General features: G+C 38.6%; 1 protein-coding gene across 1 annotated transcript in view; it reads left to right on the forward strand.

Annotated features, from left to right (window-relative positions):
* The window catches only part of PATJ (PATJ crumbs cell polarity complex component), a gene marked incomplete in the record, with an annotated part of 974,742 nt that overhangs the window by 943,790 nt on the left and 14,549 nt on the right, over positions 1 to 16,403 (forward strand). Inside the window, 2 exon segments of the mRNA XM_053693647.1 lie at positions 12,072 to 12,109; positions 12,203 to 12,325. Coding sequence (XP_053549622.1) covers positions 12,072 to 12,109; positions 12,203 to 12,325 — 161 coding nt within the window.

Consider the following 16,403-nt stretch of genomic DNA (forward strand, 5'->3'; position numbering starts at 1 on the left):
TTTTCTCCTTTTTTTTCTCCATTTCCTTTCGGTCAAATGACTGGGGGTTGTGGGTAAGGGAGTGATACTAAACAGTTTAACTGTGGTGCTCTTTGTCTCCTCCTGCTGGTCAGGAGTGATATTCCCAACAGTAATTAGATAAACCTGTGGAAGAAATTAATTTATCAGGTAAGCATACATTGTGTTAACAGCTATTTGAATAATGGGAAGGGAATTTTGAAATGTGTGCTGTACAATGTTACCAGGGAAGATAGGAGCTGCAGCACTATTATAAACCATAGGCCCTGCAAGCTCCGTACCTCACCCGGCTGGTTTGCGTTTATTGATAGACAACATCTTGCAGCCTGGCAAACTGTTAAACTTCCTATAAAGTAGGCACTCCATTGATTGGCTGGAACACATTCATTTGGTTTTGTTCTATCCATTCAGAAGTAAAGTTAATGACCAATCAGGAATTGTTGTGGTGTGCTTACTCACCATCATGCTGCTAATTTTCTAGAATCTAGGTTTTCTGGCTGCTAATGAGCTAGAATCTAGGTTTCCTGGCTGCTAATGAGCTAGAATCTAGGTTTCCTGGCTGCTAATTGGCTAGAATCTAGGTTTCCTGGCTACTAATTGGCTAGAATCTAGGTTTCCTGGCTGCTAATTGGCTTGAATATAGGTTTCCTGGCTGCTAATTGATCAGGATCTAAGAAAGGGGTGTTTTTATTGTTTTTGCTCCTTGCTAGAAACTGATCTATTTTTGGACCCAGAAGGTCCACTCGGACTGCAGAACTAACCATTCCTTTCTACAGCAACCTCTGTCAACACCCAACCCATGACAGCTAATCTAAGTCATTCTGCTCTACCCACTGAAATATAGCAGCGATTACTCCACGTCCCTGCTTCTGAGAAATCATAGAGGAAATGCAGTGAAATTAAAAAAAAAGTTAATTAATTAATTTAAAGGGACATGCAAATCAAAAATAAACTTTCAAGATTCAAATAGAGCAAACAAATTAAAAAACAACAGTTTTTATTTCTTTTATCAAATCCACTTTGTTCATTTGGTATCCTTTGATGAAAAGCATACCTTGATAGGCTAAGAAGCAGTAATGCACTAGTGTTAGCTAGCTCGTGATTGGTGGCTACACAGATGCCTTTTGGCATTGGCTGACCCAATGTGTTCAGCTAGCTCCCAGTAATGTATTGCTACCCTTTGAGTTGGCTTTAACTGCAGTCCCCATTATGTAAAGGTCTCTGGGCTTACAAGATTCTGTAAGAAATCTCAGCAGTTCTATGAAACCCCTGCTGGAATTCTCTAAAGGCCATTTGTACCTTGAAAACAGTCTGTTAAAAGCATATTTCCTGCATGTGAGGGAGATGTTTACATTACACGAGCTGCGCTCATTGTTTTTATAAATTCAAAAATTGTGTCAAACAAATGGTGTAGGGAAAATAAAAACACACAGTAAAAAACTGTGTTGTTAAATTGCATTTAAAGTCACAAGGAAATAGTTTTCTAAAAACCGAAAAGGTTGTGAGATTGGAGCCTATTTATCAAGCTGTCAACCGCAAATACGCTGGAAATTCTGCAGGGTAATTGTGGCGAGCCTGATTCCCCTTATTTATCAAAGCCTACAGACCAGCAAAAGTAGAATTTTGTGACGTAACATACGATCCGCCAGTCTCAGTCCGTCACAGATCGATGGTTACGTCACTACAGATGTTCCGAATGCAAATTCGGCACTATCTGACTACTTTTGCTAGTTATCAAAAATCTACCAGGTTCGCTCCCCACTATTCTGGCCCAGCGTTTTTCAATCCGCCGCCCTGGAGGCCGAGGATGCCATAGGAATCAATGGGAGTCTGAAAGCAGCGAAAGCTTATGTTCGCTGCTGCCTGATATCCCATTGATTCCTATGGTATAATAAAAGTTACTTTTACACCTAACACCCTAACATATCCCAGAGTCTAAACTCCCCTAATCTGCTGCCACCTATATTATACTTATTAACCCCTAATCTGCTGCCCCTTCACACAGCCGCCACCTACATTATACTTATTAACCCCTAATCTGCCGCCCCCTACACCGCCGCCACCTAAATAAAAGTTATTAACCCCTATCCCACCACTCCCGGAGTCCACCGCAACTAAATAAAGTTATTAACCCCTAAACCCCTGGCCTCCCACATCACTAGCACTTACTAAACCTATTAACCCCTAAACTGCCAGCCCCCCACATCGCCATAAACTAAATTAAACTATTAACCCCTAAACCTAATAACCCGCTAACCTTACATTAAATATTAACTCATCCCTATCTTATAATAAATTTAAACTTACCTTTAGATTTAAATTAAACTATATTAAACTATGAATTAATCTACCCTAACTATTATACTAAAATTACATTAAACTATATTAAATTAATAATTAACCTACCCTAACTATTATAATAAAATTACATTAAACTATATTAAATTAATGTTTAATCCAACCTAACTTTTAAACTAAAATTACATTAAACTATATTAAAATAAAAATTAATCTAACCTAACTTTTATACTAAAATTCCATAAAACTACAAATTAAATTAACTATATTATATATTTACACCTAACCCTACTCAAATAATTTAAATCTACACTAAAAAATTACAAAGTTACAAAAAACTAACTAAGTTACACAAAAAATAAACACTAAGTTACAAAAAATAAAAAAGAAATTATCAAAGCTTTAACCTAATTACACTTAATCTAACGGCCCTATGAAAATAAAAAAGCCCCCCCAAAAAATAATAAACCCCCTAACCTACAATAAACTACAAATAGCCCTTAAAAGGGCATTTTGCGGGGCATTGCCCCAAAGTAATCAGCTCTTTTACCTGTAAATAAAAAATACAAACAACCCCCCAACAGTAAAACCCACCACCCACACAACCAACCCCCCAAATAAAAAGCTAATTAAAAAAACCTAAGCTCCCCATTGCCCTGAAAAGGGCATTTGGATGGGCATGCCCTTAAAAGGGCATTTAGCTCTTTTGCAGCCCAAAACCCTAATCTAAAAATAAAACCCACTCAATGAACCCTTAAAAAATTCTAACACTAACCCCTGAAGATCGACTTACAGTTTTGAAGATCCGACATCCATTTTCCAAGAAGCCGGGAGAAGTCTTCATCGAAGCGGCAAGAAGTCCTCCAAGAAGACGGCCGAAGTCTTCATCTAAGCCCGCAGAAGTCTTCACCCAGACAGCATCTTCTATCTTCAGCCATTCTATCAGCCAATCGGAATTAAGGTTGAAAAAATCCTATTGGCTGTTGCAATCAGCCAATAGGATTGAACTTCAATCCTATTGGCTGATCCAATCAGCCAATAGGATTGAGCTTGCATTCTACTGGCTGATTGGAATAGCCAATAGAATGCGAGCTCAATCCTATTGGCTGGTTGCAATAGCCAATAGGATTTTTTCAACCTTAATTCCGATTGGCTGATAGAATTCTATCAGCCAGTCGGAATCTAAGGGACACCATCTTGGATGACGTCATTTAAAGGAACCTTCATTCGTCGTTAGTCCATCGGAAGAAGAGGATGCTCCGCGTCGGATGTCTTGAAGATGGACCCGCTCCGCGGCGGATGGATGAAGATAGAAAATGCCGTCTGGGTGAAGACTTCTGCGGGCTTGGATGAAGACTTCGGCCTACTTCTTGGAGGACTTCTTGCTGCTTCGATGAAGACTTCTCCTGGCTTCATGGAGGATGGATGTCGGATCTTCAAAACTGTAAGTCGAACTTCAGGGGTTAGTGTTAGGATTTTTTAAGGGTTTATTGGGTGGGTTTTATTTTTAGATTAGGGCTTTGGGCTGCAAAAGGGAAATGCCCCTCCAATCCCCTTTTCAGGGCAATGGGGAGCTTAGGTTTTTTTAGTTAGCTTTTTATTTGGGGGGTTGGTTGTGTGGGTGGTGGGTTTTACTGTTGGGGGGTTGCTTGTATTTTTTATTTACAGGTAAAAGAGCTGATTACTTTGGGGCAATGCCCTGCAAAAGGCCCTTTTTGGTAGTTTATTGTAGGTTAGGGGGTTTATTATTTTGGGGGTCCCTTAGATTAGGTGTAATAAGTTTAAAGCTTTGATAAATTCTTTTTTATTTTTTGTAAGTTAGTGTTTATTTTTTTGTGTAACTTAGCGTTTGTTATTTTTTGTAACTTTGTAATTTTTTAGTGTAGATTTAAATTATTTGAGTAGGGTTAGGTGTTTAAATATATAATATATTTAATTTAATTTGTAGATTTATGTAATTTTAGTATAAAGTTAGGTTAGATTAATTTTTATTTTAATATAGTTTAATGTAATTTTAGTTTAAAAGATAGGTTGGATTAATCATTAATTTAATATAGTTTAATGTTTTTTATTATAATAGGGTAGGTTAATTAATAGTTTAATGTAATTTTATTATAATAGTTAGGGTAGGTTAATTCATAGTTTAATATAGTTTAATTTAAAACTAAAGGTAAGTTTACATTTACTATAAGATAGGGATGAGTTAATATTTAATATAAAGTTAGCGGTTGTTAGGTTTAGGGGTTAATAGGTTAATTTAGTTTATGGCAATGTGGGGGGCTGGCAGTTTAGGGGTTAATACATTTAATTAGTTGCGCTGGGCTTCGGGAGCAGCAGGATAGGGGTTAATACGTTTATTAGAGTGGCGGTGGGCTCCGGGAGCAGCGGTTTAGGGGTTAAACACTTTTTAGTATAGTGTGGGTGTTTAGTGACAGTATACAAATAAAGCTGGGAAAAAGCCAAAGAGCAGCGAGATCGATGACTGTTAGTTAACAACAGTCCGCTGCTCATCGCCCCGTACTTGGTGCGCGGCTTTTTGACAGCTTTTTTGTTAAATAAGGAGAGCGTATTCAGGTCCGCGGCAGCGATGTCAGCTGAGCGTATAGGTGCCGGCGAATGCAGCACAGTTGACGGGTTGATAAATAGGCCCCATTGTGTCAAATTAATTAAAAACACTTATAAGAGAAGATTACATGTATATGCCGATAGAGGGGACTTTAAGATACTATATGGAGAAAGCAGATAATCCTAGTTTGAAAGGACCACTGAATAAAGTAAAATTTAATAAACGACAATTACACAATAAACGACTATGTCATGTCATTTACTTTAAATATCTAATGAGCAGTAGAATATTTTCTGGCACATTTTAAAGTTAATCCGATTTTTGCTCTCCCTGTATCATGTGACACCCATCAGCCAATCACATAATGCATATACATATATACTTTTACACCTGCTCAGTAAGAGCTGGAGCTTTTAGAAAGTTCTATCTGAATCATGAAACTTTAATTTTGACTTGAATGGCCGTTTAAAAATATTGGGGAGACTGAACCTTCAACCTCCTGTAGCTTTAATATATACTTAAAGGCATACCCCTTTTTTTTCCTCCCCTGTTTGGTTTTGTTTGGTTTTTATATCGCATTTTTATATAATATATGGCTGGTTCTGATATAAAAATCCTGTCTTGGAATGTGGGAGGGATAACTTCCCCCAGTAAAAGAAAATCCATCATTAGACAGGCCGGGAAGTTAAAACCTGATATCCTTTGCTTGCAAGAGAGCCATCTTAAAGCCCCAGAATTAGCCAAATTAAAAACCCAATGGGTCGGCGAAGTGATTGCTACTCCATGCATTTAAAGAAAGAGAGGGGTTGCAATCTTAATTAACAAGAACTTGATTTATAAGGTTATGCATGATGAGAAAGATAGCGATGGTAGATTTCAAATAATAAAAATAGAAATTAACAACTCAGTCTTTATTCTATGTAACGTATATGGTCCCAACTTTATTGATTGGGAATTCTGGGATAACCTCCGTGGAAAACTTTTAAAATTTTCCAAGGAAAACATAATTATAGCGGGGGACTTCAACATGGTTCCTGACTCTAAGCTTGATAGACTTGATAAAGGACAGCAATGCAAAAAAACTTGTGAAAATAGATTGCTGCGGAATTTTTGTAATTCTCTGGCTCTCAAAGATATCGGGCGTCTACAAAACCCGGATTTGAGAATGTACACTTGCGAGTCGAAAAGTCATAAAACATTTTCGAGAATTGATCTGTTTTTGGTTTCAGACAAAATATGTGGATTAAATATAGTAACAGACATTGCAGACATTGTTATTTCGGACCATGCGATCTTAACTTTAGTTATTAAATCTAATCTCAAGAAGGAACTAAACAATTTCTCTAAATTTTTCTTTCCTAAACATTTGATTCATAATATTACATTTAAAAATTGGTTACAGTCCAAATGGACGGAGTTTTACAATTTCAACAAAACATATATAAATAAAATAGAAATCTTTTGGGAGACTGCTAAATGTTTTTTTAGAGGAGAAATAAAAGCATATATGTGCAAATGGAAATGTAAGAATAAGCAGAGGGAATATCAATTAGCCAATGCTCTGAAGAATAGTTTTAGGGCATATATTTCATCAGTAAGTGAACAAAATTGGAATAAGTACATTAAGGCTAAATTAGAGAGAGAATTATTTTTAAAGCAACAAACAGCAAGCAGAGAACTGAGACAGAAAGCACTATATGGGGGTTTCTCAGGGCATTCAGCGAAATATCTTGCACGACTCACTAAGAAAAACTCAAATAACAGGATACTGGCAGTCCAATCTAATAAGCAAAGATTCACTAACAATTCAGACATTAAAAAAGTTTTCCATCAGTTTTATCAGGACCTATATGCAGAAAGAGAGGTCCATTTGGAAAATAAAGAAATATTTTGGCAGAGCATTAAAATCCCAAAATTATCTCTGGAGCAATTAAATAATCTTAATCAACCTATTTCTATGGATGAAATTAAAGCAAGTATTAAAACTTCTAAATTAAGTAAAGCTCCAGGGCCTGATTTTCCTCCCTTCCGAATTTTATAAGATGCTCCAAGAACAAATAAGTCCAATTTTATTTAAGTTGTTTAACGAGTATTACCAGAATGAAAAAGAGTGCTCCAGTAATTTTGCAGCTTCAAATATAGCCCTGATTCTTAAAAAAGATAAAGATGCTGAAAATCCCTCCTCCTATCGTCCCATATCTCTACTTAATGTAGATTATAAATTAATAACAACTATCTTAGCGAAGAGATTGCAGAAATATCTTGATCCATTAATCCATAGTGACCAAGTAGGATTTATGACAGGCCGTAGTTCAATGAAAAGCTTACGGAAAGTTACAATCCTGCTGGATTGGTACCGGAATAAAGTCTACTCAAAAGGAACCCATCAAAGAAATGACTCGGCAATCCTTACAGTCGATGCCGAAAAGGCATTCGACTCGATTACCTGGGATCATTTATTTACCACGCTGACAAAATTTGGCCTTATAGGACAATTCCAACAATTTATTCATAATATCTATAAGAATCCTTGTTCTTCTCTGATTATTAATGATGACATTTCTGAGAGATTTAAGCTAAATAGAGGTACTAGACAAGGGTGCCCGCTCTCGCCACTCTTGTTTAATTTATCCCTGGAACCACTAGCGATTCTGCTAAGACAGGAACTTAAAGGGATATGTCTGGGGAAGAATATCCTGACTCTCCTTCTCTATGCAGATGACTTGCTTATCTTTCTTAATAATACAGTACAGAGTATCCCTCAATTAATACGTATTATAGATCTTTATAGCTCCATTTCAGGATATAAAATAAACATTTCAAAATCAGAGTTATTATGGATTATGAGGACCCCCTATAGCATAAGAAGCCATCCTTTCAAAGAAGTTTTCCTGAATTCTTTGACTATGGGAAAAAAAAATAGAACAGTGTATGAATTTGCCTCTATCTCTCTCTGCACGCGTGGCTCTAATTAAAATTGTTTTATTCCCTAAACTATTATATTTATTACAAAATCTCCCGCTTCTACTATCCTGGAGAGATTTAAGTTCTTTCAACCGGGTTTGTTCTTTTTTTATATGGCATGGTAAAAAGCCACGAATATCTATGCAGAAACTGTCCATGCGTAAAAGTATGGCTGGGATGGCATTTCCAAATATTCAATATTATGATTGGGTTTCCCTGTTTAAATATGCAGTAGATTGGATCACCAAAAAAGAATATCTGACTTCATTAGAAATAGAATTGGACCTGGTCTCGCCATTTACTTTAAATGCGATTTTACACTGTTGCCCATCTAAATTAACAGTTAACATCAGCAATATGATAACTTTTTCTAATATTATTCGAGCCTGGCACAGAACATGCTCGCAGATCAATGTAATACCATATGTATCGAACTATTTAACGATTACTGGGAATCCAGAATTCATTGCAGGATTGGGTCGATCAGTCTTTTCAAAATGGAATAATCAAGGATTAATATACCTTGTTCAAATAGTGGACACTATATCTGGCCATATCAAACCCTTTTGCCAGATTACTAGAGAATTCGGAATTCCCCAATCTGAATTTTTCGCATACCTTCAACTTCGACACTTTGTACAGGCGATTAAAATTAAATATAGCCCAGATTGGGAATTAGGAAATTTAGCAGATAATATTAAAGCTTACTCGAAAGGTAATTTTGCAATTACTAATTTCTATACTACCCTGATTTGCCATATGGGACATCAACTTATGAATGTAATATTAACTAAATGTAATAGATTGTTCCCAGAGGTAACTTTGGAAAATATTCAAGCAAGCTTTTCATTGGCAAAAAAAAACAAAAACTTCTAATGCCTGTAAAGAATCACAATTTAAATTGATTAATATGATTTATATTACCCCTAAAAAAATTGCAGGGTGGTATACAACTAGTAATTTATGTCCTAGATGTAGCTCAGATAGGGCGGATCTACTCCACTGTTTCTGGTGGTGTCCAAAGATAAGGCAGTTCTGGTCCAAAATCCCAACAGATCGTTTTTCTAGTTAGTCCCGGGGAAAAGTATAGGAATACTTACTTAATTAATACAGCTATCATGATTGGGCGGATATTAATATTAGAAAAATGGAAAGCCACTGCAGCCCCTAGTATGGCCGAGTTTTCCAAGCGTCTAGAAACACAAATAATAATGGACCAATATAATATACAGATCTGGAACGTAAAACAGATAGAATCTTTTTTTGCCAAGTGGAGCAGAGTTATTCAAATAATGCCAAGGGGAGTACAAAAACAAATGGTTTTTCCATTCAAGCAATCTATTTTCTTTCAATTAAACATTCTTAATGGCAATTTTCCTACTAGTTGGATGAGCTAGATAGATGGATTAGATCTTCCCTGCCTTAATAATAAATTCCCCCCCCCCGCACCAGCTCTACAGACCTAAGATCTGACATCTTCCTCCTATGAAATAAATGAAGTTATTGTTTAAGTTTAAGAAAAAAAGAACAGTGACATTTATAACTGTTGCAGTTAGGAAGGAAACGTGAGAAGGAGAATTAAAGGAAAATATTCTTGAACTTTGTTTTTGAACTGTACTTTTGGTTGTTGTATAATTGTTTTTTTGTATATTGTATTTTTTTTTATTATGTTATCAAGAGGAAAGAGAAAGTATCAATAAAAAGAAATTTAAAAAAAAATATATATATATACTTAAAGGGATATAAAACCCCAAATGTATCTTTTGACTTAGATAGAACATGCAATTTTACACAACTTTCTAATTTACTTCTCAGGGAGGTGCGCTCAGGAGCGGGCATGTGTCTATTTCCTGCCATGTAGTGCTCCAGATGCCTACCTAGGTATCTCTTCAACAAAGAATACCATGAGACTGAAGCAAATTTGATAATAGAAGTAGATTTTTTATTTTTTTAGTTTGTATGTTCTGTCTGAATCACAAAACAAATTTGTATATAGTCAATTGATTGTATGTTAGTAAGTTACAGTAATACAGTAGTCAGAGAATAGCTCTAGCAAACACCGCAGGAAGTAAGCTTCTAACACGGTCTGCTTAGCATGAGTATTACCACTTGAAATGAAATTGTTTTCGCTCGAGAGAAACCCGACATGCGCTAACTCCAGGGCTTTGGATATGGTGAACCCATTAACTTCTCCTCATAGACTTTAATGGAGCGTGCATTTATAAAACAAAACGCTCGCTACTTGCGTCTTTAACACTTGCTGGTGTTATAACCTTGTTTTGATACGGATTGAGTTAACTCTTGGTCTAAAAAGCAGCCGGCATGTTTATTGTATTTGCTCTTGTGAGACGCAAGAGCTATTTATTTTGCTATTGAAAGAAATCTTTGTGAAGTAAGACATTACTATAACATTTGAGGTTAGTATAGATATATTGGTCAGCAGGCAAATAAACTGTCTGTTTCATTAGAGCAATAAAAAGCACCAAGTAGTGGGTTATACTTAATAGAAATCATTGCAATAGGTTTAATTTATCATTTTAAAGGGATTTTACCTTTTATTTCTTTTTGTTTAACTTCCGTAGTAAAAAGTTAATTGCTACATGTCACTGCCCCACAAGGGTGCTGTGGTCTCTACAGGAAGACAAAGGAGCAGCTTTTCCTTTGAAGTGTTGCTATGAGGCAACTAGAATAGCTGCAGTCAGTTTATTGCCCATGCTCAGTAGAGGGAATTTGTTGCAAAAATCCTGTAACAGTAGAAATTAGGCTGTTTAATGGTAGCTCACTTATCTAGCAGTAGGCAGAGGGTTTCTCAGTGCTCATTTAGCAAGCAAAGTTGTTTGCTGCTTTTCAATCTTTATTTAACTTTTTTTTTTTATTACTAAAGCTGTTTTATGTCTTTTAATGAACCTGATCTGCCTCAATATTACTTTACCCTGTGAATCTATGGGAATTTATTTGTATCAGTTTGTTTTGCTCGGTTTGCTTTGCTTTCTTATGTTTTGTACGTTTTTTACCTTGATAAAACTGAAGTTGCCAAAACTAAAATTGCCTCCTAGGAATTGTCAAGCCCTATACATATATATACATGTGTGTGCGTGTGTGCACAAACGTGTCTGTGTGTGTGCGTGCATGTGTGTGCACAAACGTGTCTGTGTGTGCGTGCATGTGTGTGCACAAACGTGTCTGTGCGTGCATGTGTGTGCACAAACGTGTCTATGTGTGTGTGCACAAACGTGTCTATGCATGCATGTGTGTGCACAAACGTGTCTATGTGTGTGTGCACAAACGTGTCTGTGTGTGCGAGCATGTGTGTGCACAAACGTGTCTGTGTGTGCGTGCATGTGTGTGCACAAACGTGTCTGTGTGTGCGCGCATGTGTGTGCACAAACGTGTCTATGTGTGTGCGCACAAACGTGTCTGTGCGTGCATGTGTGTGCACAAAAACGTGTCTGTGTGCGTGCATGTGTTCACAAACGTGTCTATGTGTGTGTGCACAAACGTGTCTGTGTGTGCGAGCATGTGTTTGCACAAATGTTTCTATGTGTGTGCGCACAAACGTGTCTGTGTGTGCGTGCATGTGTGTGCACAAACGTGTCTGTGTGTGCGGGTGCATGTGTGTGCGTGCATGTGTGTGCACAAACGTGTCTGTGTGTGTGTGCGGGTGCATGTGTGTGCGCACAAACGTGTCTGTGTGCGTGCATGTGTGTGCACAATTGTGTTTGTGTGTGTGTGGGTGCATGTGTGTGCGCACAAACCTGTCTGTGTGTGTGTGTGTGTGCGCATAAGTGTGCACAAACGTGTCTGTGTGTGCGTGCATGTGTGCGCACAAACGTGTTTGTGTGTGTGTGTGCGGGTGCATGTGTGTGCGCACAAACGTGTCTGTGTGTGCGTGCGTGCATGTGTGCGCACAAACGTGTCTGTGTGTGCGTGCATGTGTGTGCACAAACATGTCTGTGTGTGTGTGCACGTGTGTGTGTATGTATATATTTTGGATTAGGTAAAGATAACGCTATTTGCAAGGATGCAGTGTAGTGTTAGTTTGAGCAAAGAGCCATTTGTATATGAAGCAATTAAAATAAGCCATACATATTCTAACAGAATGTAGCACTTGCCCTGTTTTTCACGGCAGAGTTTGTTTATCTGTTTTATTGAGGGCTACAGTTAAGCAGAACACATTTTTCATTTGCAAATACTCTATTTTGTAATATCTGTTTTTTGCTTATAGATACAGAAATGGAGCCAAGGACTGTGGAGATAACTAGGGTGGGTATAACGCAATGACAAACTGTGCAATGCTGTTGGAATATGTGCGGTTCTGCTTACCTACAGTTATTTGCCTCACTGCCTCCTAATTAGGGACCTAATGATGCGCTCGGAATCAGCATCGCAGGAGGGAAGGGAAGTCCGTTGGGTAATGTTCCCATCTTCATTGCTATGATTCAGGCCAGTGGAGTAGCTGCACGTACACACAGACTGAAGGTAAGTATCAAGCTGTGTAGTTATTTAGTTTATCTGCAGTGCTACATGCTGACTGTACCTGTGTCGCTCTATTGATTTTATACAACAATAAACACTAATACAAATATTTTTTATAGCATTTTATTTAACAGATTTGTAACTGCTTCAGGTGAAGTACAGAATAATAATCAAAATGATGTTTACTGTCATTTTAGCACAGGCAGAAGGGAAATAAAAGGAGCATTTAGGGAGATAACGTTGCCCCAATTTAAATGATCTGCCTGTAATTTAATACACTTGTGATTTTGTTAAAGTGAAAGTAAAACCTAGCGTTGTACAAACGTTAGGATTTACTATTGAAACAAATAAAGGGGAATTTCATTCATGAAGTATAAGATACTTCATGTAGAAAGCTCCTTTATTTGATTCAATCGGTTGCCGGATTTATCGCACGGCTATTGGCTAAGAGGTGAAAACGTCACCTCTTAGCCAAATTTTTTTTTATCCATGGGCCTAATGTTAGTGCAGTTCCTGGGAACAGAGAAAGTTAAGCCTAAAGTTAGTGCAGGTACTGGGAACAGAGTGAGTTAAGCCTAATATTAGTGCAGGTCCTGGGAACAGAGAGAGTTAAGCCTAATGATAGTGCAGGTCCTGGGAACAGAGAGAGTTAGGCCTAATATTAATGCAGGTCCTGGGAACAGAGAGAGTTAAGCCTAATGTTAGTGCAGGTCCTGGGAACAGAGAGAGTTAAGCCTAATGTTAGTGCAGGTCCTGGGAACAGAGAGAGTTAAGCCTAATGTTAGTGCAGGTCCTGGGAACAGAGATAATTAAGCCTAAAGTTAGTGCAGGTCCTGGGAACAGAGAGAGTTAAGCCTAATGTTACTGCGGGTCCTTGGAACAGAGAGAGTTAAGCCTAATGTTAGTGCAGGTCCTGGGAACAGAGAGAGTTAAGCCTAATGTTAGTGCAGGTCCTGGGAGCAGAGAGAGTTAAGCCTAATGTTAGTGCAGGTCCTGGGAACAGAGATAATTAAGCCTAAAGTTAGTGCAGGTCCTGGGAACAGAGAGAGTTAAGCCTAATATTAGTGCAGGTCCTGGGAACAGAGAGAGTTAAGCCTAATATTAGTGCAGGTCCTGGGAACAGAGAGAGTTAGGCCTAATATTAATGCAGGTCCTGGGAACAGAGAGAGTTAAGCCTAATGTTAGTGCAGGTCCTGGGAACAGAGAGAGTTAAGCCTAAAGTTAGTGCAGGTCCTGGGAACAGAGAGAGTTAAGCCTAATGTTAGTGCAGGTCCTGGGAACAGAGAGCGTTAAGCCTAATGTTACTGCGGGTCCTTGGAACAGAGAGAGTTAAGCCTAATGTTAGTGCAGGTCCTGGGAACAGAGATAGTTAAGCCTAATGTTTGTGCAGGTCCTGGGAACAGAGAGCGTTAAGCCTAATGTTACTGCGGGTCCTTGGAACAGAGAGAGTTAAGCCTAATGTTAGTGCAGGTCCTGGGAACAGAGATAGTTAAGCCTAATGTTAGTGCAGGTCCTGGGAACAGAGAGAGTTAAGCCTAAAGTTAGTGCAGGTCCTGGGAACAGAGAGAGTTAAGCCTAATGTTAGTGCAGGTCCTGGGAACAGAGAGAGTTAAGCCTAATGTTAGTGCGGGTCCTGGGAACAGAGAGAGTTAAGCCTAATGTTAGTGCAGGTCCTGGGAACAGAGAGAGTTAAGCCTAATGTTAGCGCAGGTCCTGGGAACAGAGATAGTTAAGCCTAATGTTAGTGCGGGTCCTGGGAACAGAGAGAGTTAAGCCTAATGTTAGTGCAGGTCCTGCGAACAGAGAGAGTTAAGCCTAATGTTAGTGCAGGTCCTGGGAACAGAGAGAGTTAAGCCTAATGTTAGTGCAGGTCCTGGGAGCAGAGAGAGTTAAGCCTAATGTTAGTGCAGGTCCTGGGAACAGAGATAGTTAAGCCTAATGTTAGTGCAGGTCCTGGGAACAGAGATAGTTAAGCCTAATGTTAGTGCAGGTCCTGCGAACAGAGAGAGTTAAGCCTAATGTTAGTGCAGGTCCTGGGAACAGAGAGAGTTAAGCCTAATGCTAGTGCAGGTCCTGGGAACAGAGAGAGTTAAGCCTAATGTTAGTGCAGGTACTGGGAACAGAGAGAGTTAAGCCTAATGTTAGTGCGGGTCCTGGGAACAGAGATAGTTAAGCCTAATGTTAGTGCAGGTACTGGGAACAGAGAGAGTTAAGCCTAATGTTAGTGCAGGTACTGGGAACAGAGAGAGTTAAGCCTAATGTTAGTGCAGGTACTGGGAACAGAGAGAGTTAAGCCTAATGTTAGTGCAGGTACTGGGAACAGAGAGAGTTAAGCCTAATATTAGTGCGGGTCCTGGGAAAAGAGAGAGTTAATCCTAATGTTAGTGCGGGTCCTGGGAACAGAGAGAGTTAAGCCTAATGTTAGTGCAGCTCCTGCGAACAGAGAGAGTTAAGCCTAATGTTAGTGCGGGTCCTGGGAACAGAGAGAGTTAAGCCTAATGTTAGTGCGGGTCCTGCGAACAGAGAGAGTTAAGCCTAATGTTAGTGCGGGTCCTGGGAACAGAGAGAGTTAAGCCTAATGTTAGTGCAGGTCCTGGGAACAGAAAGAGTTAAGCCTAATGTTAGTGCAGGTCCTGGGAACAGAGAGCGTTAAGCCTAATGTTAGTGCGGGTCCTGGGAACAGAGAGAGTTAAGCCTAATGTTAGTGCGGGTCCTGGGAACAGAGAGAGTTAAGCCTAATGTTATTTGGTGGCTTCACATATGGTATATAGGGGGGTCAAATTACTATTAAGGCCTAGTTAGAATATAAACACTATCATTGTATGTAGCAGCACTGATATAAAATCTCGCAATAACAAAAAGTTCCAGAGAAGAAATAAAGGGGGGAACCTCTGGACAGACAGCTCTAATGTGTGGTGTTAAACTTGCTCTTACTTTGGCGCAGGCTGAATCTGCTTTATAAAGGTCTTTAACGTGAAGGTAAATTTAACAAAATGTGGTAAAGTCAAGCGATTGAAGTTATAAAATGAAATCTTTACTATATACTTACTGCATTTTCAGAGATATTTCAATAGAAGCGCTCTAAGAGCCGATCCTCCCCCGGCATAATCAGCAATTGATTGACAGAGTACTTATCTGCAATCAACTAATCGTAGTTTCCCCCCCCCCCCCCCCCGGGGCGTTCAGCCCCTTTACACAAATGTCACTGCCCGGGGGGGAACAACGATTAGTTGATTGCAGATGAGTACTCTGTCAATCAATTGTTGAATATGGGGACCGGAACTTCAGTTCTTATCCATAGAGCGTTTCTAATGAAATATCTCTGAAGATAAAGATATAGTAAAGGTTTTTATGAATGAAACTGTCATTTTGTAACTTCTACCGCATTACCTTAAATTTACATTCGCTTTAAAAAGGAGCACTAAACACAACAGAATTGCATAATCAGTCAATACATCATAAAAAGACAGTGCAAAAACACTGGCTAACAAATTAGTAGTAGATTTTTTTTTACTTACATGTTCCTTCCTAATGCAGCATGTGACTTATTGGTGGCTACATTTAGCCACCAATCAGCAATCACAACTCAGGTTCTGAACCAAAAATTTGCCGGCTCTTGAAGGGACAGTCTTGTCCAAAATAAACTTTCATGATTCAGATAGAGAATGTAATTTTAAACAATTTTCCAATTTACTTTTATCACCAATTTTGTCCTCTAGGTATTCTTAGTTGAAAGCTAAACCTAGGTAGGTTCATATGTTAATTTCTAAGCCCTTGAAGGCCACCTCTTCTCTCAGGGCATTTTGACAGTTTTTCACCACTAGAGGGTGTTTGTTCATGTGTGTCATATAGATAACACTGTGCTCACGCACATGGAGTTCAGGTGAGCCAGCTCTGATTGGCTAAAATGCAAGTCTGTCAAAAGAACTGAAATAAGGGGGCAGTTTGCAGAGGTTTAGATACAAGGTAATCACAGAGGTAAAAAGTATATTAATATAACTGAGATAAGGAGCAGTCTGCAGAGGCTTAGATACAAGGTAATCACAGAGGTAAAAAGTATATTAATATAAATGAGATAAGG

This window comes from Bombina bombina, chromosome 10 (genome assembly GCF_027579735.1).
Source record: "Bombina bombina isolate aBomBom1 chromosome 10, aBomBom1.pri, whole genome shotgun sequence".
Taxonomy (NCBI): Eukaryota; Metazoa; Chordata; class Amphibia; order Anura; family Bombinatoridae; genus Bombina; species Bombina bombina.